The 23,654-nt window shown below is 43.4% G+C and overlaps 1 protein-coding gene and 1 pseudogene across 12 annotated transcripts; one reads left to right on the top strand and one right to left on the bottom strand.

Annotated features, from left to right (window-relative positions):
• The first annotated feature begins 1,652 nt into the window (after window positions 1-1,652).
• LOC120692966 (polypyrimidine tract-binding protein homolog 1-like) lies at window positions 1,653-8,361 on the top strand. 12 transcript variants are annotated; one of them, XR_005682810.1, is made up of 12 exons: window positions 1,666-2,003; window positions 3,228-3,437; window positions 4,223-4,285; window positions 4,378-4,451; window positions 4,546-4,641; window positions 5,062-5,102; window positions 5,248-5,798; window positions 6,649-6,706; window positions 6,807-6,911; window positions 7,010-7,091; window positions 7,455-7,567; window positions 7,710-8,361. XR_005682810.1 is itself a non-coding variant. In XM_039976370.1 (11 exons), the coding sequence occupies exons 7-11, from the start codon at window positions 6,689-6,691 to the stop codon at window positions 8,172-8,174; spliced, it is 783 nt and encodes a 260-aa protein (XP_039832304.1). In that variant the 5' UTR covers window positions 1,676-2,003; window positions 3,228-3,437; window positions 3,641-3,856; window positions 4,223-4,285; window positions 4,378-4,451; window positions 4,546-4,641; window positions 6,649-6,688; the 3' UTR covers window positions 8,175-8,361. The 12 variants fall into 12 exon arrangements, 8 of the variants coding, with proteins under 8 accessions (XP_039832301.1, XP_039832297.1, XP_039832299.1 ...); XR_005682809.1 differs by adding an exon at window positions 3,641-3,856 and having other exon boundaries at window positions 1,665-2,003; window positions 4,546-5,798; window positions 7,455-7,520; XM_039976370.1 differs by lacking the exons at window positions 5,062-5,102; window positions 5,248-5,798 and adding an exon at window positions 3,641-3,856 and having other exon boundaries at window positions 1,676-2,003.
• A 7,621-nt stretch (window positions 8,362-15,982) lies between these two features.
• On the bottom strand, window positions 15,983-19,542 carry LOC120692479 (annotated as a pseudogene).
• Between the last annotated feature and the right edge of the window lie 4,112 nt (window positions 19,543-23,654).

Genomic DNA, 23,654 nt, shown 5'->3' with positions numbered 1-23,654 from the left:
CGAGTCCGTATTACACGAGGAGTTGAGACCCCGTCCGTATACAGATCTGAATATTCGGTATAACATTTTATCCAAATTTTAATTTAAATATATAAAGTTAAATATGCGTATTCTTCCTCCATTATTCATTAATAGGTCTATTTCTTGACAAAAAGAAGAATTTACCTATCATCTAATTTATCACGTCATTGTATATTCTCATTAGCGAAAATGATTTTCCGCAAGGTTTACTTGGTAGCGACGTCATCATATATATGCACCTGTTTTTTCTAGAGAAGTTACTCAATATGCGTGTATGGATCTGAAACGGTCTTCCGTGTCAAACTCTAGGCGACAACGTAAATAGGATTATCAAAAATAGAAAAATTCAGTTTTGTAAATATCAAAATAAAATGAAAGGACTAGATAAATATGTATCCTACCCGACACAACTAATATTATTTGTACCGAGTTCGAATTTGTGGGAAAAATGATATATTTGTATTTGCATAGACTCAATCTGTTTAAATCCTCTTGAGCGCATCCTTGGTATGTGAAGGTGCGGATGCTATATCTGATGTTGGTTATTTATGAATAGTAGTATCCGATGTTGGTGCGGAGCGTAATTGTAAACATGTTGTGTCATATATAAACATGGTGAGGAGTGTGGTTAGGGGTGGTGAACGGTCTTAAAATTTGATTTAGATTATCTAAAAGTCAGACTCTGATTTTATATAATTTTGAGTCTTTAATTTTGAATTAAATTGGATGGTAAAGAGACTACTAGGACCATCGACATTACCACCCTTGAGTGTGGTAGGTTTCTCACCCAAAACGCTAGACATAACATCGGATTGGTGGTCCACTGAAGTTAACCGCAGTTATAGTACTCACTTGTGACTCAGCTCAACCTAAAAACAAAGATAACATAGTAGTTTGGTGATTTCATCTAATGTTTGTGTAAGAGATACAATGGTCGTATCATGACAGATGAGTGTCATTTCAGTGTCTGATATAAGCCCCAATTGGTAGTGCTTATAAATCAATAGTGGCTCCTTTAATATGAATTATAAAACTCTACTATAAACTTGCCGGAGATGCTCCGGTGACTCTTAACTAAGGATACACAAATAAAAATCTTGTTAAGCTTGAGCTTCTAGACAATTTTTGAAGATTTTGTATCCATTCAAGTCTTTTATTGGACTCTGAATTTTTTTAGTTTGCAAAATTTATCGAGACATCGATTTATTTTCCTAATTTATTTTAAATTAATTATCGGTGTGCTATGATTCGGTCATCCACTTTAAATTTTTAATGAACGTCCACAGTTTCATAAGTTTGCAAAAATTATTAAGAAGTTGATTTATTTCTAAATTTAATTTAAATTAATTATCTGGTGTGCTAATCAAATAAACATTTTTATGTGCTGCAATTTGCAATTAAAATTTCCTAGGATATAGGAGTAAACATGCAGAAAAAAGGAGGCAGTGACTAGTGAGAGATGACAGTGGTTCGAAGAAAAAAAAGAGATCTGTGGAGGTTATTGATATAAAGGTTAATAAGAAACTACATTATCAAAATATTGTTGAGCTTAGAATATGTATTTTTCCTTTTCTTAATCTCCAGTGGATGTGTATACGGTATATCTGCTTCAAATTCATCTTCTGACAAAACCAGATGGCACGGCGTCACACGGAACCACTAGCTACTCCTAAGTCTCCGACCTCGCCTTCCGCGGCTCCGCCCCAACCCAAAACGCGCAAACCCTAGCTTCGGCTTCCCCGGCCTCACCCTCTCCTCCGCAGACCAGTTTACCTGTCCTGCCGGCCAAGATGTCGTCGTCGGGCGGCGGCGGGGGGCAGCAGTTCCGCTATACGCAGACGCCGTCGAAGGTGCTCCACCTGCGGAACCTGCCGTGGGAGTGCGCAGAGGAGGAGCTCGTCGAGCTCTGCAAGCCCTTCGGCCGCATCGTCAACACCAAAAGCGGCGTTGGCGCCAACCGCAACCAGGCCTTCGTCGAGTTCGTAAGTCCTTCCCCCGCCCCTTTCCTCTCCCTTCCTCTCGCCCCTACCCCATCGATCCCCACCGCGATCCGATCCGGAATTCGGGGCAGTTTAGTCGTAGGCGAATCATTGGATCTAGCTAGGTTTAACCTTTACGATATTGCAATTTTGTGAGCAGCTTGATTGTAGGCGAGTCGCTGGATCTAGCTAGGTTTGGCCTGTCAGATATTGGAATTTCGTCAGCACTCTGGATTTGGATTAGATGCTGCAGGGGTCAACAAGGCTTCCTGCCTATTCAGTTATACTGTTATACAGTTACACTGCATATCATTCTTTTAAGTTGCAAAATTATGATCTCTTAGAGTTGCATAGATCAGGCATGATGAGGGATTTGGAAATGTGCCATTCTCACGTCTGCTTGCTTTTTGGTCCGCTGGATCAGTGAAGAGAGTTGTGTCGAGATCCGATAAGAACGACACCTTAAACTACCTAATTTACTGACGAGAAGTGAAGGAACATGCAGTAACAATAGGAACAGACTACTCCTAGGCAAGAAAAGTAAGAACATAATAGATAAATTCAATTTCCAGTCTATTTTCCCCTTCCGGCACACTGGTATTATCCCCTGCTACTTCCGGTAAATGTCACACAAGGTCAATCAATTTCACATTCACCATCCTAGTACATGATAACTCTTTTCGCCGTCCGATACACGTCTAATGGACTACATGGAATCCCACTCCCTTCAAAACCTAAACCTGGCAGAACTTTTACAGAATACGGTTTCTCCAGAATAGACTGAATCAATTCAAGCCCTGACAAGCTGTTAACAAATTTTAATGAAATTATGGGTTGCTTAGAGGTGGAATTTACGCGAGATTATTAAACTGTTTTCTCATGATTGCTAGATGGATTTTTTTGTTGGTGGATTAGCTGTTCCAATTGGAGTTAAAAAAATATGAACATGTGTCACTCCTATTGTTTTGTGGTTGGATCTTGGATGTTCTGCCAGTATTTAGTGGATTATACGGCTGGTAGAATTTTTGTTTATTTCATTTCCTTTTGTCTCTCCGTGTTGTTTTGGGTGTGGGGTGGGACGGGCGTCTAGAGTAGTGGGGGATGTAGACCGGCATGACAATAAAGCTCTCTCTTACTTGGATTCAAAACACTGTGTACTAGTTCCTGTTTTGTTAGTTCTGAATTCACATGCCATAACTACTTATGCGCAATTAACTTTCTTTGCAGACTGATGTTAATCAGGCAATCTCAATGGTTTCTTACTTTGCATCATCTTCGGAACCAGCACAAATTCGAGGCAAAACTGTTTACATTCAGTATTCAAATAGGCAAGAAATAATTAACAACAAGAGCCCTGGAGAGACTGCTGGAAATGTGTTGCTTGTTACCATAGAGGGTGTTCAAGCTAGTGATGTCACCATTGATGTAATCCATATGGTGAGTTCTAAAATACCTTTTTTTTTCTTGTAAAGTACTTAGATAATTGTGTTAGTATGGTAATGACAACCTCAAGTGTGCCTGTTACTTTCTTGATTGCCGTTGACTGAAGGAATCCAAGGGAGTCTACCTGACCTGATCCTTGTAAATCAAAGATTTTACCTAGCTGTTCTTCTCGTAGTAACGTATTCTGCATGAATCAGCAGGCCCATGTTAACACGGAGAAAATGTCGTTATCAACACCTGCAATTGGAGAGATACCATGTTTGTTTTGCTGCCTCTGTCTTCTAATTAGTACATTCAAAGTTCTTATGAACTCCCATGTCTCGTCTTGAGGATGCAATCTATAAGTATCCTCCATCAACGCGCTTATCCCCGGTGTAGGGCACCTCCCTGTTTATCCAAGTTACTGATGAAAGGTTAAATTCCAAACCTTTAGATCATAAGTATCTCTATGGTGCTTATTTTAGATCATTGTTTGGTGATATTATATATTGCAGCCAGTTTACATTAAAAGTATGGTACTTTTAATTTTACTCATATCTGATCTCGTTGCCTTTCACGCTTCCCCCATTTTTTGCTTGGGGGTGGGATAAGTTTGAAGTGTTTATATCCTTTGTTTGGAAAATGAGGTTTATGCATCATTTCTTTATGAAAAATATCACGTGTAATTATTGTGTGCTATGCTGCAGATTTTTTTCATGTGGCATGAGATTGTATGTGTTTCCTAAACTGATTCTGCCCTTCAACTCCTATGTTTGATCCTTTTTTGTATCAACTTTCAGGTTTTCTCAGCATTTGGATATGTTCACAAAATAGCCACCTTTGAAAAGGCTGCAGGTTTTCAGGTCAGTTAAAGTATCATGTTTTAGATGCCTATTTGTTTTTTTTTTGGGTTTTGAAATGAAAGGCAGGAGCCTCATCTTATTCTTGCATGCAGGCATTGATCCAGTATACTGATGCAGCCACTGCTTCGGCTGCTAGAGAAGCCTTAGATGGAAGGAGCATCCCAAGGTGACATTCTTGGGTTTCTTTGTATTGTCCATTGTTGGTGTTCGTTGTACTTTCTTATGCTTCCTATAAACTGAATTGCTTTGGTTCTTTACAGTTACTTGCTTCCACAGCATGTAACATCCTGCTGCTTGCGAATTTCTTTCTCTGCACATCAGGATTTGAACATCAAGTTTCAGTCAAACCGCAGCAGGTAAAGCCTACAATTTGTTCTCTTTGAGTTATTTATCCCTATTTCTGATAGAGGATCCATCCTTATGCCCCATGCCCTCGTAAGTTGTTTTATCATTCACCGGTTTATGTTGTTTAAGTCTTAGCAGATCTTAATGTAAGTGCCAAACAATGATTCGTTGGCAACACATGAGATTATGTATATCAAATTGCTGACACCTAGCTTGGCATGTTTTTAAACTTTGTAGAATATATCAATGAGCTTTACTGCTTTGCGAAGCTCTAATTGCCTCATTTACACGTTTAGGACCTTCTTAAAATAAGTATACATCCATTGAGTATTGTTGCACAAAAAGTTTTGTGCCTTGCTTTGTTTAGAAAAGTAAATTATAAAACTACAGTGGAGGAGTTCCTTTGTTTCATGTTTATTGTTGATGTACAGAACCATTTGGCATGGCCTCAGTTTGAGAAGTTAATATCCAGGTAATCTCCCAACTGTGTAACAACTACGAGGAGCCTACAAACTACATCCAAATAAATTTTTGCAATTTTCTCAGCCATGTTAAAAGAACTACTTGTCTCTTCAGCTTCTGAAGTGCACACCCATTTTTCTCTTGCTTGTCTTTAGGGCTGGGCAAAAATTCACTGAAATTGAAGGACCGAACCGAAGCCGAACCTCCAAAATTATCATTTTTTCAGTTATCGATTCTCGGTTCAGTCCTGGTTTTTATGTTGTTTGGTCTTTGGTTTTTAACTCTCATACACCAAAACACCGATGACCCTGAAATTACTCCCAGGATCCCACCTTTGCCAAAGCCTGCTAGCCACCAGCCCGCCACCTCGGCCCAATTAAACACAGCGCTCAAGAGCCCATATCCTATCATCCAAGCAGCCTGGTCCATTTCTTTCCATATCCTTAACGCTCTTGTTGTCCTGCTCCCTGCTCCTTGCTCCTGCATCTGGCTGCGGCGGCGGCGTGCAGCGTGGAAGAGAAGACGGCGGTTGCGGAGCAGAAGACGCCAGCCGTGGCAGTGCCCGCGGAGGTAGGCTGTGGGAACGCATGGCTAGCTGGCCACGGCAGGGCGGAGTGAGACTGCGAACATGCTACATGAGCTTGCGGCTATGATGAGATGCCGATCCTAGCCAGTTGCGAGATAAGAGCTTGTTGGCTTGTTAATCGTGAGTTTCTTCATGTTTTGTTGACTTCTGTTCCAGGAATTGTGAACTTTGTTGTGTTGTAACTTGTGTGAGGGATGTGAACTTGTTAGCTTCTGCTATGTGTTGGCAATTCAGCTTTCATCTTAATCTTGAATTGATGAATTGCTTAAGGATGTGCGCTCTGTTCTAAAACTTCGGTGCAGTTTGGTGTCCACCAAAAACCGAACCAATTTTAGTGACACCGAACTCGTCGGTTTTTGGTTGTCTTACACGGATCGGCTCTAGATTTCTTTACACCAAAGTTTTAGTAAACCGAGCGCACCAAACCGAAATGTCGGTTTAAACCGATTGCCCACCCTCTAGGCCTCTACTTGTCTTAGAGATTGTAATGGTTATTGACCGTTATACATAATTCAGTAAGCCTTCTGGAGCTTTATTTGGTTGAGGCGAAAGTATTTTCTTTTTATTGGATTGAAGTGAAAGTAGTCGATGACCAATGTTCACATTGAAGCTGAAAGTTTTTGTTTGAGTATCTGTGCTTCCTACTGTAGCTGGTCAAGAGTGAGGTTCTCTTTGTATGGGAATCAATATTGTTTCTCAATTTTCATACACCATATTACCATGTGGACCTGTATTTTTCTATACTCTGGGATCATTTGTCGAAGACACTAATTAGATGTCTGGACCTGTCATGCTAGGAAGAAGTACAAATCTGTACATATCACATGATTTGCCTATTCCAATCTTATTACTTTATTAGTTTTTTTTTACTCGTGCAAGTATATGCCAATTTAGATTGTATCTTGTTGGAGACATGCTTTTGTTTTAATAAGCCATTGTTTGAAGCTCCTCTTTTGGTGTTATCTTGCAGGGATTATAACAATCCATATCTTCCAATTAACTATTCTGCCATGGATGGTACATTACAGGTAATTTACAAGAAGAAGACAACGTGCATTTTAATCTTTTAATTCTGCATGTTTTGCCTATATGACCTTGCTGTATCTGCCTTTTGATGTGCTTGAATAGCCTGCTGTTGGTGCTGATGGAAAGAAAGTGGAGGCTCAAGGCAATGTTCTTCTTGCATCAATTGAGAATATGCAATATGCCGTTACAGTAGATGTTCTTCATACTGTAAGTCAAATTGGGGGAGACACTTCAAGAATATGCTTCAAAATTCTGTTGTCTGCTTTATTTGTTCTAATCGTGATAAATTGCTATACAAATTCCAGGTTTTCTCAGCGTTTGGTGCAGTCCAAAAAATAGCTATTTTTGAGAAGAATGGTGGCACACAAGCTTTGATTCAGTATCCTGGTATGAGCATAGAAATAGATCAATGCAAGCTTTAAATTACCAATCAATCACATCAGTTTTTCAGTTGAACTAGTGTTTACCTACTGCCTTGTCAATTGCTTTGATCTCTAGGAAAATATTTTGACACGTCATATGGTGTTCTTCCAATGATCCAATATGAATATTTTCCAGCGTCATAACCAGAAACAGAGGCTTTTGCGTCTTTAGGAGTCATTACATCTGCTGTGACCCTGCAGACCATAGTTAATTAACTGCCATCCACACTCTGTCAGCTAAACATGCAACTGATTGCATTTATTCTTCCATTTGCTTTTGAATATAAAATTGTTCATCAGTCTGATTAAGTCTTTTGCTATACTTTAGATGCAACTACAGCTGCAGTTGCGAAGGAAGCATTGGAAGGTCATTGCATCTACGATGGTGGCTACTGTAAGCTTCACCTGTCATACTCTCGTCATACTGGTCTGAATGTAAAGGTATAATAGGAGCATTTCGTTTAGTGTTATTTGGTCAAAAAAACCACCTGATGATACATGTGTCCCTTCATAGAACCCTCTGTTTCACAATTGCCCATTTTGGTTTGTCTGCCATATGAAGTCGTATTCATTTAATCTCCAGGCACATGGTGACAAGAGCAGGGATTACACAATTCCGCCTGGTGTAATCCAAGGGGTGCCACAACCACCTGGTGCAGCAGCTACATCCACTGGGTGGCAAGGTAATATTCAAGGAGCTGGGGCATATGCCCCACCCGGTGTCCCTGCCCAAAGCCACAGCGGCAATGGACAAGTACCAAGTTGGAATTCCGGCAACTCAGGGTATCCCCCAGCCCCAGGAGCATATCCAGGTCAGATGTACTCATCTCCAGCACCGTATGCAGCATCCGGGGGCTTCCCTAATACCCCACCCGCTGCTCCTCCGCATTACGCTGCATCATGGGGCTTGCCGACCCATCTTGCTGCTCCGCGGCATGAGTTGCACACTTCACAGCAGATGCCACTTCAGCATGGAGGAAATCAGTCTGGACCGGCAGGCGCACCTGCAACCAGTCAACCACCACCACCACCATCGTACTATCATTAAGTTAATTCTTTTTATGTTACTGTACTTTTGGTTGTTTCCATTGAGTTCAACTCATATAGCACACTGCCATACTGCCATCCAAGCATGTTTAGATGGCAGTGGTAAATGATAGATATGAACAAATACATGAATATGCTTTGGTTTTTCATTCACCGTCAAAATCAGCCACTGTCGCTTCGTATTTTCATGGCAACCCTAGGAATAATCAACGGTTAAGCAGTTGTGTTTCAGTAGCCCGTGGTGGTAGTGTTCTGAACTGCAGAGAGCAGCAGACCTGCTGACCAACACTGCAGTATATCTGTCCCAACGATCATCCTTCATCCTATTCAGGCCGATGCACTCAAAATTTCAAAACTTTACAAGATTATTCGTCATATCAAATCTTTAAACATATGCATGAAGTATTAAATGTAGTTAAATAAAATAACTAATTATATAGTTTGACTATAATTTGCGAGACAAATTTTTTGAGCCTAGTTAACTCATGACGGAACAATAATTACTAAATACAAACGAAAGTTCTACAATACTTTACACCCAAAAATTTTCGCATCTAAACAAGACCTTATTTCTGCAGAAGGTGGTGTCGACGCTTCGTTTCTGGAGCATGTAACTGCTCCAAAGCAAACATCTGGAGTGCAAACAATACACTATTCGCATCAGCCAGCAGTATTTTTCTTTCACAACAAATCAGCAGCAGCCACCAGACACCAGTCAGCCATGAGCACTGCTGCTGATTTGTTGTGAGAGAATAATACTGCTGCATTCTTTAGTTGGTGTCTGGTGGCTATTGATGATTTATTGTTAGAGAAAAATACTGTTGGTTGGCTGATGCGAATAGAGTGAATTCTGGAGAACGAGGCTCTAAATCTTTATCTTGTTTTATTGGTGTCATGAGCACTGCTCGTTCGTCTTGTCTTGTTCGGGTTGCTGAAACTGCAAGGCTTGCTTGCTGGTCATGGTCAATTTTGTCGGTGACCAAGGGTCAAACTAATGCGCGATGCATGCTGGCATACTGCTGGTTGCAACTAGACAAGCGATCGCGAAAGCTGCGCATCAAGCACCGCGAAAGGATGCAGCCTTGTAGCGGTGGTCTGAACGGCAACATTTCTGTCTCCACAACCATCACATGATTTGTCTCCTTAAACTCATTCAAATTTTTTTGGGGGCTATTGGATCCAATGCAGCATGCATTCTTCCACTCTATAAAATCAAACCCATCTTACTCTCCTCCATGCTTAAACTTAACCTGTCTTTGGTTTCGGAAGTCGGCTTACAGCGAATAGCTGTCTAAGACTTCAGTTTTGGAAGAACGATGGTGATTATCAGATAATCATTGGAAGATGAAACAAAATTTGATGAGATTCCAATCTACTTAATGATCTACGTTTCAAAAAAAAAATCTACTTAATGATCACACAAGGCAGCACTTTGGCTGGATTCAGCCAACAACCAGCCTGCCATGGAGTGCCTAAAAGACAGTACGCACGAACACTGGATGCAGAATCTTGTGACTTGTGAGACAACCACACGGATCGATCAACCAGTTTGATGTTGACGCTCTACCTGTCATCAAACTCATCTAGTCAAAGCTTTTAGAATATATTTTCTTATCTGAATAGTACTGTTCTCCACACTCAGGAAGGCATCATGATACAGTCAAGGAAATCTCAGCGTAAGCGCTAGTAAAGTTTAGAAGCGGGATCTCTTCTGCTACTCTCTGAAAATACCTTATCCCCCGGCTTCAGGAGATACTTTTCGACAACGCCGCGATACACTGTGCAATGGAAACTGGGTTGTGGCCTTGTCCTTTTTTTCTTCTCCAGAGCGTACCAAATGAGAAATCAGTCAATCTTTATGCTGTCAAGTATTCACTGAAATGATGATCACGAAGACTGGCAGGCTTCTTTAGTGAGCAGTGGATGGAGGAAAAGATAAATGAGCAGGAAAAGATAGAAAGCTGAGGTGGTTAGACATTGGCGTCCAAAGCTACAATAAAGTCATAAAAGTTTGCCTGCACACGGTTGCTCAAGAAATAAAAGAAAAGGAGAAAATGTTTATCGGCTAATTTTTTGAAGTTTCTGAATTTTTAGATGTACACGAAAATGCACATAAAGAGAGGGTGAAAATGGGCTACCGCTAGAGCCTGACTTGAGGATTTGTCTCCTTGACATCAACTTTCCACTGATTCCTAGCATTTGGTAATTTGTGTGTCTGACAATGGTAAATACTTTTGCCCTACTTTTGATGATGATGATTGGGCTACTGTCCTGCCAACAAAACTTGTCTCCAAAATAATGCCCCAACAAGCTAAGTTCATCCTGTTTGTTCTGACCAGACGCCAAAACTGTCAACTCCGAAACAGCGGCTTCCGTGCCAATTAACATGGCACAACAGGAAAAGCCTACATGGTGCTTCTGAGATCCAATCCACAGCGAGTCCATTGATGAGGACTGAAGATCCAGTACATGAACATCGAGGCTCTGTTCTTTGGTTTTAGAGTATGTGCACATCTTGATTCAGTCCCCTGTCTCTCTACTAGGGGCCAACAATCCGGATCCTCCATCAGCCCATGGACTGTATATGTTTCCTTCCCATAAATTTGCCTTACATATCATGGATTCATTTCACCCACCAATTTGTTGGTTACTGGTTGCAACTTGCAACCGACAACCAGGTCAGAAATGCAATGGCATTTCCTTCAAAAAGGAATGCAGAAATGAAATAAGGAAGCTTCAGGTGCTGCCAATGGTAGCAACCCCTAAATTTGCATTAAAAAAATCATGCAAAAGTGAGATAGACAGATAGAAGATGCAATCATTTTACATTCATACAAAATATGAGTTTGAACACAAATTTGTGCAAGGAGAAACAAAAAAGAGATGACCGCGTGAATAGTTGTGGGTGCAACTGTTCCTGTTTAAATCCGCAACAGTTCACATGCTGATTTCTTTTTTCCTTTTATTTCTGCCTGCACAAATTTTTGTTCAATATCAGATTTTGTATGAATGTAATCCTTGTATGCTCTGCTTATTTATATTTTGACCCTAAGCTGTGGGAGCACATGAACCTTCCTCTGGAAGAGGAAGGGAACTGAACTCAGCCACCTCATTGCCACCGGAGAAGATCGCTGCTAGCCCAACTACTTCATCTGACCTGACAGACTGAACATACATCTCAAACACAAGAGGAGGTTGCATTGCAGGTCTGCAATTTCAGAGCTCTGTCTGCAGATCTTGCCTGCACATTTAGTGCCCCCACATGCAGCCTCACCTGCAATACATCTTTTTTCCTTTCCACGAAGGCTCCTGCGATCTTGTTGGAGGAGTGTTCCGGAGATCTTGGCACCATGTCATGGGATATATATGCGATGCTCCTTGTGACCTTGCAGCTTTCAATTTGCTCTCACGCGTGCCAATGCCAACACGGGGGAGCTGCTGCCAACTGGCTGTCAGAAACAAATGTTGCACACATCAATGGGGTCCCATGTCCTGCACAAATTAAAAATAGCATCAGCACAAATGTGGTGAAAAATGCTCTAATCAGTTGCTAATCTATTGCACGAGCTGGGTAAGCACCTGCGTTTGCTTGATTTTGAAATGAACACAGATCGTGGGGGCATGGCATGTGTGCTTCTGCTGTAGGCTTCAGGCAGATGAACAGCATTTTTTGTGCCCACACAATTGTAACCCTTCTTACGTGATCGAGAAAGAAAAACCAGCTCTGATCGCTGTGCTGGTGCGGGAGGCTGCTGTTGTTCGCTGTGCTGGTGCTGGAGGCTGCTGTTGGAGTGGTGTGAGAGAAAAACACTGCTGGCTGGCTAGTGGCTGGAGGCTGCTGCTGGAGTGGTGCAAGAGGAAAACACTGTTGCTAGTGCTGGAGCAGAACAGTGTCATAACAACCCACCTTTTATTCAGACTGTCTGAGTACAAATAATATAAACGCGAAGAAGAAAATAGACAATAGTAAATTGGAACCTAAAAGCTCTCTACTTTATTGGCGCACACGAGGGTGTACACGCCCACGCGTTTGCCTTGTACCAACTGAGCTAGCTAGGCTTCTCCTCCCAGGCCTCAGCCATGTTTGTTCAGGGCAGAGAAGTACAGAGAAAGAGGTCTCAACCATCAGTTGTTAGTATCACAGTTCACATCAGCGTGTCGGTCCTAGAATATCTCTATTTAAGCCTGCACGCGAACCTCCATGTTCAGAGGCTTCGCTTGCACTTGCACCAGCTGCATTGCACGCTGACAGAAGATGCCATCGCTGCAGGTTCTGCTGCTCTTGCTCGCCCTGCTCTCGCTGTCCTCTTCAGCTCGAGCCTATGGCGTCGGCCGCTGGATCAGTGCGCACGCCACCTTCTACGGCGGCGCCAGGGGCGGAGCCAGAATTGAAACATAGAGGTGGTTAATTTACTAATACCGACAATCAAGAGGAGCCACACCTTATTAATGAGTAACATTAACAATGAGATTAGGGAATTTTATGTGTAGTTACACCAACGTTAGGGGGGCCATGGCCCCTGCCCGCCCCCCTTGTCTCCGCCCCTGGGCGGCGCCGACGCCTCCGGCACGATGGTTGCGTGCAATGTGATGGATGATCGAATGATCGATTGGGCGCGCGAGAGCTTAGTTTTTGACCAATGTGATTGCTGATAAGTTATGTAACACCCAGAAAAACAGCGGACGGTCCGCTCAGTTAACATCTAGATATATTACCTTCTTGTGGGACCCGCCTGTCATATCTTCTTTCCTCCTCCTCACGTCGACCAGAGACGAGCTCCGCTCGTGCTCTCGCGCCGCCGTCGCCCCCTTCAATCGATCTCCCTCATCCGGCCACCATACCTCGATTCCTCGTGCGAGCACCTTCCTCAGCACCTCCTCCGTAGAGTCTAAAATTCTGTCCTGAGACGCTGTCGTCTCTGGTGGATTGGCAAAGTACACTGCGGATAGTCCGCCAAGGAGGGCCAGACAGTCCGCAGTATAGATTTGAAATTTGACCAGAGAAGTAGTTGGTTCTGGTGGGATTGCAGAAGTGTGTTGCGGACAGTCCGCTACTGAGGCGCGGACAGTCCGCCAGTCAGTCTAGAAATTTGCCCAGAGAGGTAGTTGGTCCTGGTGGGTCTGCGAAGCTGAACTGCGGACAGTACGCCATTTGATTGCGGACAGTCCGCAGGACCTTTCAGTTTGGGTATAGTGATTATATAGTTTGAGTTGCACTCAATTATTTCATATGCATACGTGTAGCATCCGCAGCTGAGGGCGCCGTATTTGAGGTGATTGCGGCACCGCAGGAGCAGCCGGAGCAAGCCCAGGAGGAGAGGTGTGAGAACCCGGCCCAAGGCCCGTCTGACCCCAGCTCTGAGCAGCAGCCCGAAGGCAAGCCCCGGTGCACATCCTATTAATTAAAATTATGACACCTAGATATGTATTTATTACTTGTGCATTATGTTTAGGAGTTGTTTGAAATCCTAGTTGCATGAACCCTATGTTTCCTTGAGTTATACTAGTATGTATAGGACGATAGAAATGCTATGCTAAATAAGGTTCGGTAGAAGTCGAGTAATTTTTTGTTACTCGCGAGATATAGGATAATTTTATGTTTCCATATATGAGTTATTCATCTTGGGATGAAAGTCTTGGAACGAAAGAATGAATAGAATCTGAGACCGGGCGGTAGAGGTGTAGTTCCGCCTGTGTCGGTTAAGAACCGAGCCGTTGTCGGCCCTGCTGATCATGTTTGAACTGTACTAACCGCATACCGGGAGTAGGAGGTAGTCGAAACCGGTAAGCCTAGTACTGCTTTGTTTCGAAAGTACAGGACTCCATCTCACTTCCTGGGGTAGTCGAGTAGTCGCATAGAAATGATGATGCATGTATTACTTTTGGTGGTCTCATGTTGAGCTTGGCTGACCATATGATGGTGGGGCGGTCCTGTAGTTCGAGGCGGGGAGGGGAAGGGTTGGTGCGTGTGGTCCGACGGGGCTTTTGCGTGCCGTGTTGGTTAGGTCCACCTTGCAAGGTTAAATCGAATCGATTCGCCGTCAGTCGCTCTCGGACATGGGCACCTTGATCACTGCGTCGCATCGTAGTGTTATGATGGAATGATGAGTATATTTATATACATATGATAATGAACATATTGAATTATTATGGATTGCACCTCTATGATTGCTATAGTTGGTTTAAGCAAATGTTGGACTATAGTTAATTTATATAGAATTTGGAGCTAAAATATGAAAATTTAGGATTTACTTTAGTCGCTGTTTTCTGCAAAATAACCACCAACCAAAGGCCTTGCATATCTAGATATGTGGGCTAGGTTATACCCACCGGTCGGGTAAGTCTTGCTGAGTATTAGTTGTTCAGGGATTTTGTTGAAATATTATTTTCAGGACACGCAGATGTAAACTTTTGTCCCTGTTGTGTCAAATTCATCCGGCGGGACGCGGAGGGATGTGAAGTTGTGGACCCAGACGTTTAGATAGGGAACTACCTGGTGTAAACTTGTGGTAGTTGCCGGCCCTTTTCTCTACTCGAACCTTAGTTTCGGTATTGTAAGGTTTGTAAATTATGTAGGTATTAAAATTTGGTTTGTAAAACTTATGGCAAGATCTTGTGTATTTTGCTGTATTTTTTGAATTTGTGTCGTGCTTGTACCATCTGCGCTCACCTTCGCGTGAGACTATCGGTGATGTTTCGATCGGGACGTGGGTTGAGAAAGGATCGTCAAATTAAACCGTTAAGTCAATACGTCCGATGTATTCAAATGACAGTCATTACACTTAATTAGAGTTTTAATTTGGCGGTTCCGTGAGGGGGCGGCGCGGGCGCCCGGGCGCGGGGGCGGGGCATGGCCCGGAACTGGGGCCAGAACTGGCAGAGCGGCGCGCGCCTCGACGGGCAGGCGCTCTCCTTCAGGTTCACCACCAGCGACGGCCGCTCCGTTGTCTCCTACAACGTCGCGCCCGCCGGATGGGCCTTCGGCCAGACATTCGCCGGCGGCCAGTTCCCGTCGGATCAGGCAAGAATATTAATAACTGTGCTGTGGCGCAGATGCTACATGTACTGGCGCCGCGCTAGCTTCAGTGGTGTATATACCGACATAGTATACGTTAATACGTAAGCACGGTTGATGAGTGGGTTCATCTTTTATTACTACATCTGTATGAGATTTCTTGTACGATTCGTGTATTCCAAACGAGACTGCACTTAGTGTACGTGAAAGATCGAGTGGTAGAAGTGCAGTGCAACAGCCTTGCCCCCTTGCTAACCCTTCTTTCTTGTCTCCCTACCACTGATTCCACCCTTGCCCTCCTACCATCTCAAACCCTTGAAGCTCAAAACACTCCCTTAGTGTTTGGATCCACGTGATAATGTTCAAAAGTGCAAAAATTTATCACCAGCTCATCCAAATGGAAGTGCTAATGGAGTGGACTAAACTTTAAAGAAGATTTAAATACTTCAGTAAAGGTATGAGTGCTAATAGGTGCTAAAGTTTAGCCCTTAACTCCAGCCCATTCAAACACATCCCGACCCTAACTTAAACGGAGGATGTCACCATCGCTCGAGGAAGAGCAGATGCAGAGGCATGAACATTTGGACATGGAACTTGGAAGAGGAGAAAAACACCCGGGTGAGGTGTAGCAGTCCTGGTTTTTAAACTGATCAGAATTCACACATGTAAAAACATCTGACAGCAGTATATTGTACCAACAGGACATGGCATTTTACTGGTACATGGATTTGCATCCCACTAATGTACATATCTTAAGTCATGCTTTGATGCTCGATCAGGATTTCGCATACAGATGTACTCAAGTGTAGTCTTTATTAACTTGAATGTGTCTATTGTATACATCTATTGCTGTGACTGTACAGAGCACAAATCAGCACCATTCCTGAGGTAACCTGACAACACCTCAAGTGTTTCCTGAATAAATTTGAATAACAGATCACACAGAGCAGAAAGAAAAAACAGAAGCAATTAAATTGATTGCTTATAAGCAGCAACAAGAAGTGCCAATGAAGTTGAGCCCAAAAAGAAAAAAGGCTAATCCTTGCAGATAGAGATTTGTGAAGTAGCTGGTCTCTCCATGGAAGACAAGGTTGTAGGAAGCACAGGTGAACAGGAACACTGAGAATCCAATTTCAGGTACGTTTACTCTGCAACAAACACACATGTTAACTTTTATAACATATTCAGTTACTATTTACACCAGTTCATTTGTTTAAAAAACATGATGTTCCCTGAAAAAACAGGAACAGAACTGCTTCTCATTTCTGAGCAGGGACCTACCTGTTTCTTAACCCTTTTCTGGCTTTCTGAAGTAAAGGAACCTCACAGTTCTGGTCAGCACCATTGTTCCCTACTTTCTGCGTCACAATCCATTGGTTAAATTCTGGGAGTTCGAGCAGGCCGGCTACTGCAGCTTTTATGCGATGCAAGGACATGATGCTCTCGAATAAAATCCACAACGGCATGATATGCAGATTTCTGCAGAGAAAGGTACAATATATGGCAGTTAAAACTTAAATATCCACGGAAGAAGGAATTACCAGCATACCAGAGCTGTAATGCAGGTAATGGGGGACCAACTCTGGATTTCTTATGGCGGTGACGACGGTGAGTGCTGTAGGTATGTAGGCGACACCCCAGACTGGTAGGAAGACTTCTGGGATAATGACGGACACAGGGATGATAATGTTGTAGAGAAGAAAGGCGACAGTGGGGGCAACGACTCTCCGCACCAGAAAGAAGCTATAAATCTTGTAGAACTTCTTCAAGGGTGACACTTGCTGAATGAGCAACAATGGCGGTTAGCTTGTTAGAGTTTTCTTAGTGCTTTCGTTCCCAAATAGGAATGAGCCAGAGGTAATGTACAATACCTTTGCGACCAGGACCTCCCATGTCATCTTCCGGAACAAGTTTGCGCTGCCACAGGCCCACCGAAACTGCTGCCGGCAGTATGCTTGGTAAGTGGATGGAAGCTCACTCTTTACCTAAGAGATGTTTTCCATCAGATAAGTAGTACTACCTTTGATTACTGAAAGCAGGGCTGCTATTGTATAATTTCAGACAAACAGAGACGTTGTAGGATTTGGCTTTCTTACTCTAACATCCCCTACATATATAAATTTTCAACCCTTCAAGGTCGCTCGGACAGCCAAGTCCATGTCTTCAACCGTAGTCCGGTCCTTCCAACCTCCTGCGTCATCGATAGCATGCCTACGCCATACACCAGCAGTTCCTAGGAGGAAAGCATATGTCTATTAGAAGTTTGTATGTCTATAAACATATTGCATAATTTTGTTATTATTACTTGTTTTACTGAAAGTTTCTTTTGTGTCAAATGCTGTACCATTGAAACTAAAGAAGGCAAATGTTGCTGATCCTGCTTCCTGCTCAACTTTGAAGTGGTAATCCAGGAACGTCTTCTGTATCCTTGTCAAAAGACTTGCTCTGTCATTCACTGTAAAATTCTGTCAATTAAAAATTGGACAGATCAGAATAATAAAACGCGTGATGACAAAGAAGTCAATACTGCAACATGTATTTTCAACTACCCCACAACCATTTGGATCAATTCTGTCCTTTAAGGATTTATAATAAATTTCATTGGCACTAGCTGTGACCTGTGACAAGTAAACTGTAACACTGAAATGATGACTGGCGAGGTATTCGGTTTCAGAAAGGAAACAGAAGATGAGGTCTTACCGAAAACCCACCGAGCTTGAACTAGGGCAACATTCGAATTGTGCATGAGGAACGGGACAGTTCTGAGGAGAAAATCTGGTTCTGGCTGGTAATCAGCATCAAATAAGGCAATATATTCGCATTGCTTGGCATAGTCCCACTCCATTCCCTTCTTCAAGGCTCCTGCTTTGAACCCTTTGTGATCAATCCTGGTGGCGTACTTGACGTTTACTCCTTTGCTTGCCCAACTTTCACATTCCTTCTCAACCAAATTCTGGAGCACCGCATAAGTCATTGTCAATTTTATTTTCTGAAACAAATGCACAGAAAGTCTTCTAGGATTGTTTCACAAACCAATGTCTAACCAAGTCAGCTAGAGACCCGTTCGCACGTCAAAGGAATAAGGATGAATTGGATTGAGAATGACAACTTCTCTGTCCTATTAATTTGGATAGCTACCTTGATGGAGGGATCTGTGGAATCATCTAGCACTTGAACTATCAACCTCTCTTTTGGCCACTTGAGCTCGCACGCTGCTCCAATCGACAGCTTGTACACCTGCACACCAAGCTCAAAAGCTCAGAAAGCAGAAATTAGCTCCAAGAACAAAAAAAATGACATTTCCCCCCTTTCAAATTCGAATCCTCTCAAATTCCTCTGTAAAAATCAGATGTACGGAATTCACCTCGAGTTCATTGTACATGGGTATCTGGACCGGACGAGGCTCCGCTGCAGTTGGCCGCCGTGCAGTTGAGTCACTGCGTGTGGGGCCTGCACGAGTGGGGCCCACGTGGCAGTGACCCAACTGCAGGGGAGGTAACTGCAGCGGATCCGGTTCCATCTGGACCATGACCATGGGGTAAGCAGCAGCAGAAGCATCCCCCTTCTCCTCTTCGCCGTCGCCGGCGAGGGGCTCCCACTTGAACCGGTGCTCGGGCTTCCATCCCAGGAGCTTGACGCCGATGCTGACGGCGCAGTTGTAGGTGGCCTCCACCACCAGCATCACCGACATCACCATGCACGCCCACACCGCCGCCTGCAGCGCCGGCGCCACCGCGCTGGATCGCACCCACGCCCACGCCTCGAGCCACGCGCCCCACTGCCCGCCACCGGGGGAGGAGGGTGGCGGCCCGGCGGAGCCGACTTGGGGAACCGAGGACAAACATGCTCCGGCGGTAAGCAATGAGCAAAGCGAGCAAGGTCATCGAGTTGGATGGAGGCTTACCTGTGGCCGGATAGGTGAAGTTGACAGCGCCGGTGGCGACGGCGGCTGCTACGGCGGCCGCGACGGCGAAGACGAAGAGCAGGGCGCCTGCTGCTTCTCCGGCCTCCATCTTGGCCCTGCCCTGCGTATGGGGAGGCCGTGCGTTCTCCGCTGTGGAGTCGTGGACTTGCAGTGGTGGTAGACTGGTGCGGGCGCCGCCATTTTCGTTGCCGGATTTTATCGAGGCCGGTGGTTGCAGGGAAGGGGGAGGATGGAAGGTTGGACTCTTGGGAGCTGGGGGCACGTGGCCGTGCAATCTCAGATAGTCGTCTGCTTCTGAACAAGCCACCGGAGGAGAGGCCATTGGACATGTTCAGCAGAGGCCGGTCTAAAATTCAGCATGTTCAGAGGTGTGCAGAGATTCAGATAGATATTTGGAAAGTGTTTCTTTTTCCTGTGTAAACTCTGGGGCCATGGCAAAGGCAAAGACCCTTTCAGTAGTAGAGGGAAAAGAAAAGTGCAGAAAGGATGACTCATTATTCAGTATGCTACGTGGCAGGGTCAGTTGATCGAACTCCGTGATGGCCATACGGATGGCAGCTACGGTGCTAACAGAAACAGGCTGCAAGATGGGGTTTGGAATGAACACCTGTCATCCAGAAGCATTAGCTTAGATCATCCATCACCTAGCCTAGCTGCACAATATAAATGAAACCGTACACGTCATCGCTCGTGGACTCACGGCACACTTCATAATATACAATATTTGCTTGCTTATCTTGCCTACCTTTCTCATCTAAGTTTTATATATGCGCCAGCCGTGCCACACATAGGTTATTTAATCATGTTTAGGAGAATGGAAAATGTATCTATTAATCATTCTTAATCTAAGAGGTGACAGTTAAAGTACAATCGAACAACGGGCGAGTCTTTCCTAACTTTAGCTCCGGTCACTGACACATGGGTCCGATTTTATGTGTTAATGACCTACTCCCTACGTCCTGAAATATAAGGCATTCCAACATTCTTGGAGTGTCAAAGTTTTAAAGTTTGACAAAATTTATATAATAAATCAATAATATTTATGATATCAAATATGTGCCATTAGACTCTCCATTAAATATATTTTTATAATATATATGTTTGGTGGCATAAATTTTTATGATTCTCTCTAAAAATTTGGTCAAATTTGAAAAATTTTGACTATTCAAAAATGTTGGAATGCCTTATATTTGAGGACAATGAGAGTATTGCATAGAGAGATCAAAGTTATAGGACCATTTCTTAAACAACGGACACAGGCACACACCTCATACAAGCGGTAAAAAAAATTAAACTAAATTCCAATCAATCATACGGGCATACGGACGCACATGGGTGTGCCCCGTGCTTCCGATGTTTCTAGGTGAATTCTCAACACCTAATACCTTGATTTTGTATGGCAATTATTAAATGTTCTCCTAGGTTTTAAATATATACATTTAGAAAAGTTAATTGTTGGTCCATATCATATCCTAGGCGTCAAATATTACGAAACAGAGGGATCAGGGGACTGTAGTATAATTTGGCGTCAGCACGCATGAACGCATATGGCCAAGTTGATCGGTTTGAAAAAAAAACTCGACCTGTACGGTAAGACAGGCCCGGGCATTTTGCTAGGAAGAAAACCTTAATTCTCATGCAGCAACCCTATCCTTACACAGCAGTATCATAGTCCGTGTGAGATGGCCAACAACTTGGGCTGGACCTTAGACGCGTTTTGGTGTGGAACAGTGGAGGAGATTTTTTAACCCAAACCTAAATTGGCTCCCGTAGGAAATTGCTGAGTGCTATTAGAGCCACCTCAGTTTAGCTACTTCCATAACTGACTATGCACAACACAGGGTAATGCTGACCATAAATTTAGCTCAACCATACTCATAATTCAAAAGAACAAGGAAACAACTAGGTCTGTCATAGAAACAATATGTAATGGACGTGAATGTGCACAACTAGGCCTAAATAGATAGAGCACATCTCATGCATGACATCAGGTGAATGGATGTTTTGGTTACTTATATCTCTCACTGCTACAATAACCTTTACCGAGGCGGGCAAAAGTGATTTACCGAAGCTGGCATCGCAATCACCTTGGAGCAAAGGTCATGATAAATATGATCTTTTTCAAGACGGTTGGATTGGATATCTGGTCCGGTAAATCAAATATAAAATAAAAAGGAAAACCCATGAGGATGTTGCCCTCGATGCCCCGAAGCGCTGGGTGCGCCATCACGTCGAGCAGCCACGTTGAGTCCGCGAAGTTGAGGCAGTGGCGGCGCCGCCACAGGCCCCGCGGAGCGTGAGCATGGCAACGTCGGGCGTACGCGCGACGGCCTCCACAGCGTCGAAGGTGCCGAGCCAGTGTGTGTGAGAGAGAGGGGGGGGGGGGTGCGCGCGAGAGAGAGGGTGAGGGGTGGAGGAGAGGATGTGTGAGTGAAACCCTAGAGTTTTCTATCTATAGTCGGAGCAACTAATTGGGCTGAGATGAGATATTTTAAATCGAAGTAGGCTTGGCCACATTAATGAAGGCGGGTTCCTTAAGAGGCCCGCCTAAAAAAATGACCCTACTTTCCCAGGCGGGCCTCTCATAATGCTCGTCTCAGTTAATAGATTTTAGGAGGCGGTTATTTTAACCGCTTATGTAAATTGATTTTGCGAGGCAATTTTTTTACCATCTTGGTTAATAGAAAACGACCGCCTCAGTTAATAACTGGCATTAACCAAGGCGATTGAAATTCCTACCCGCCCCGAAGGTGTTTAAAAAAGGCCGTGGTAAATCATTTTTTTATAATAGTGTCTAGGAGTCTCCGAAATTCTTAGGCATCCATATAAACAACCTATAACTTGAAACACAAAAATGGTGGTACCTTAGCTACACACCTCCAAGATAGTGCAACAATTCTTTCTTCTCAAAATAGACTCAATCCCATCCGCGCAATTATTTTACCTGTGGGTAGCTACGGTTCCTAATCTTTTGTTTTCGATTTTACCTGATGACTTGTAAAGTTTTTGCCTAGCATAGGGAAAAAAGTCCCCAAACACCAACATTAGTTAGGAAAAAAGTTTACTTAATGACTTGTAAAAAAATAGGGGGGAAGTCCCCAAATACTAACATTAGGTAGGAAAAAAAGGTTACCAAATTGTTAGTTAAAAAAACAGAAAACAAAAATCCGATTTTCAACATTCAACTAACAAACCAAATAAAGGAAGGCCATTCAACTGTTGAAATAGGATAAGTTTGACTCTTAGGTTGGTTTCATGTTGGTTTTATATTAGAAAATTCCAATTGGATTTTAAAATCAAAATTATTTTTAAAAGAAAATTAGAAAATATGAAATGGGTATAATATTTTTTAAAAAAATATAACCTATCTATTATTGATATATTTGAATATTATTTTTTAAAAAAATTAATATACATAATTATAAACAAATAAATACTAGGAACATGAAAAAATTATAAACAAATAGATTATATTTTTAGAAAAAATTTGGTACTAATTTCATATTTTTTAATTTAAAATAAATCACTTACGAGTTTTTAGTTTTAATTTTATTATTTATAATTTTAACAAAATGGAAAACACATCTTTGAAACCACCTTAAGAATCAAACTTGCCCGGTTTTGTCAGTTGGATAACCTCTGTAATCCGGTTTTGTAATTGAAGTTTGAAACTCGAATTTTTATGATAGTTTGAGGGTGCAAACTAGATTTTTATCTTAAAAATATGAGTGGTAGATATCAATCGCACGAGGAGTAAACATCTTTTTTCCCATACAGTTTTTAGCAACAATTATGTAGATTCCGTCTCTCTCGCTATAGGTGTTTAGAACTTTAGATAGACACAGGAACAAACAATGATTTTAGTCGGTATTTTGGGCCGATTCAAACAGACTCTAACGTTGATGCAGAAAGGCTAGTACGAAGCTCTGGCGGAAGTCTTGACGGTGGGCAAATATTTGCAAATCTGGCAAGATTTGCAACGAGTAACGGCCCATAAATCTTATCCAATTACGCAGTGGATCTTTCGAAAGTTGCTGGCAAATTAAAACACGAACAGGATGGCGATCCCATATGCGCGAGCGCTAGCTGGAGCCTGGATTTGTTCCCATGCATGGAGATCGCGCCAGTAATGGACGGTTCGAATAATCCCAGCAGCATCCACCACACTTACCCCATCGGGAATCCGGGAGCAAGAAGAGGAAGGAATTTACGTTGGGGGCGTATCTCGAATTCATGCGCGTCAGCAGATCGCCCCAGGCGCGCGTCAATGCTGAGATACAGCTCAGTTTCCCGATCGAGAGAACGGCGTCGATCGCCCGCCCGCCCGCCCGCCGCGCCGCTCGCTTATATAGCGACGCGCGCGCGTGCGTGGAGGGGACGGCAGATGGGTGGCGAGCGGCGGCGATCATGGTGAGCGGCGGCGGGAGCAGGGAGGCCGGGAGGAAGCGGAAGGCCGCCGCCTCCCCGGAGGCCGCGGCGATGAGGCGGGAGCCGCGGCGCGGGCTGGGCGTGGCGGAGCTGGAGCGGATCAGGGTGGCGCT

This window comes from Panicum virgatum, chromosome 9N (assembly GCF_016808335.1).
Source record: "Panicum virgatum strain AP13 chromosome 9N, P.virgatum_v5, whole genome shotgun sequence".
Lineage (NCBI taxonomy): Eukaryota > Viridiplantae > Streptophyta > Magnoliopsida > Poales > Poaceae > Panicum > Panicum virgatum.
Note: the sequence above shows the minus strand (reverse complement) of the source record. Positions and strands in the feature narration are given on the sequence as shown.

What these genes read in the sequence shown, in the direction of transcription:
- LOC120692966 (XM_039976363.1), top strand. Translation starts at nt 1,812, where the DNA reads ATGTCGTCGTCGGGCGGCGGCGGGGGGCAGCAGTTCCGCTATACGCAG. An exon ending in AGCTTTGATTCAGTATCCTG is followed by an intron (nt 7,092 to 7,454) that starts GTATGAGCATAG and finishes GCTATACTTTAG; the next exon opens with ATGCAACTACAGCTGCAGTT. An exon ending in ATACTGGTCTGAATGTAAAG is followed by an intron (nt 7,568 to 7,709) that starts GTATAATAGGAG and finishes TTTAATCTCCAG; the next exon opens with GCACATGGTGACAAGAGCAG.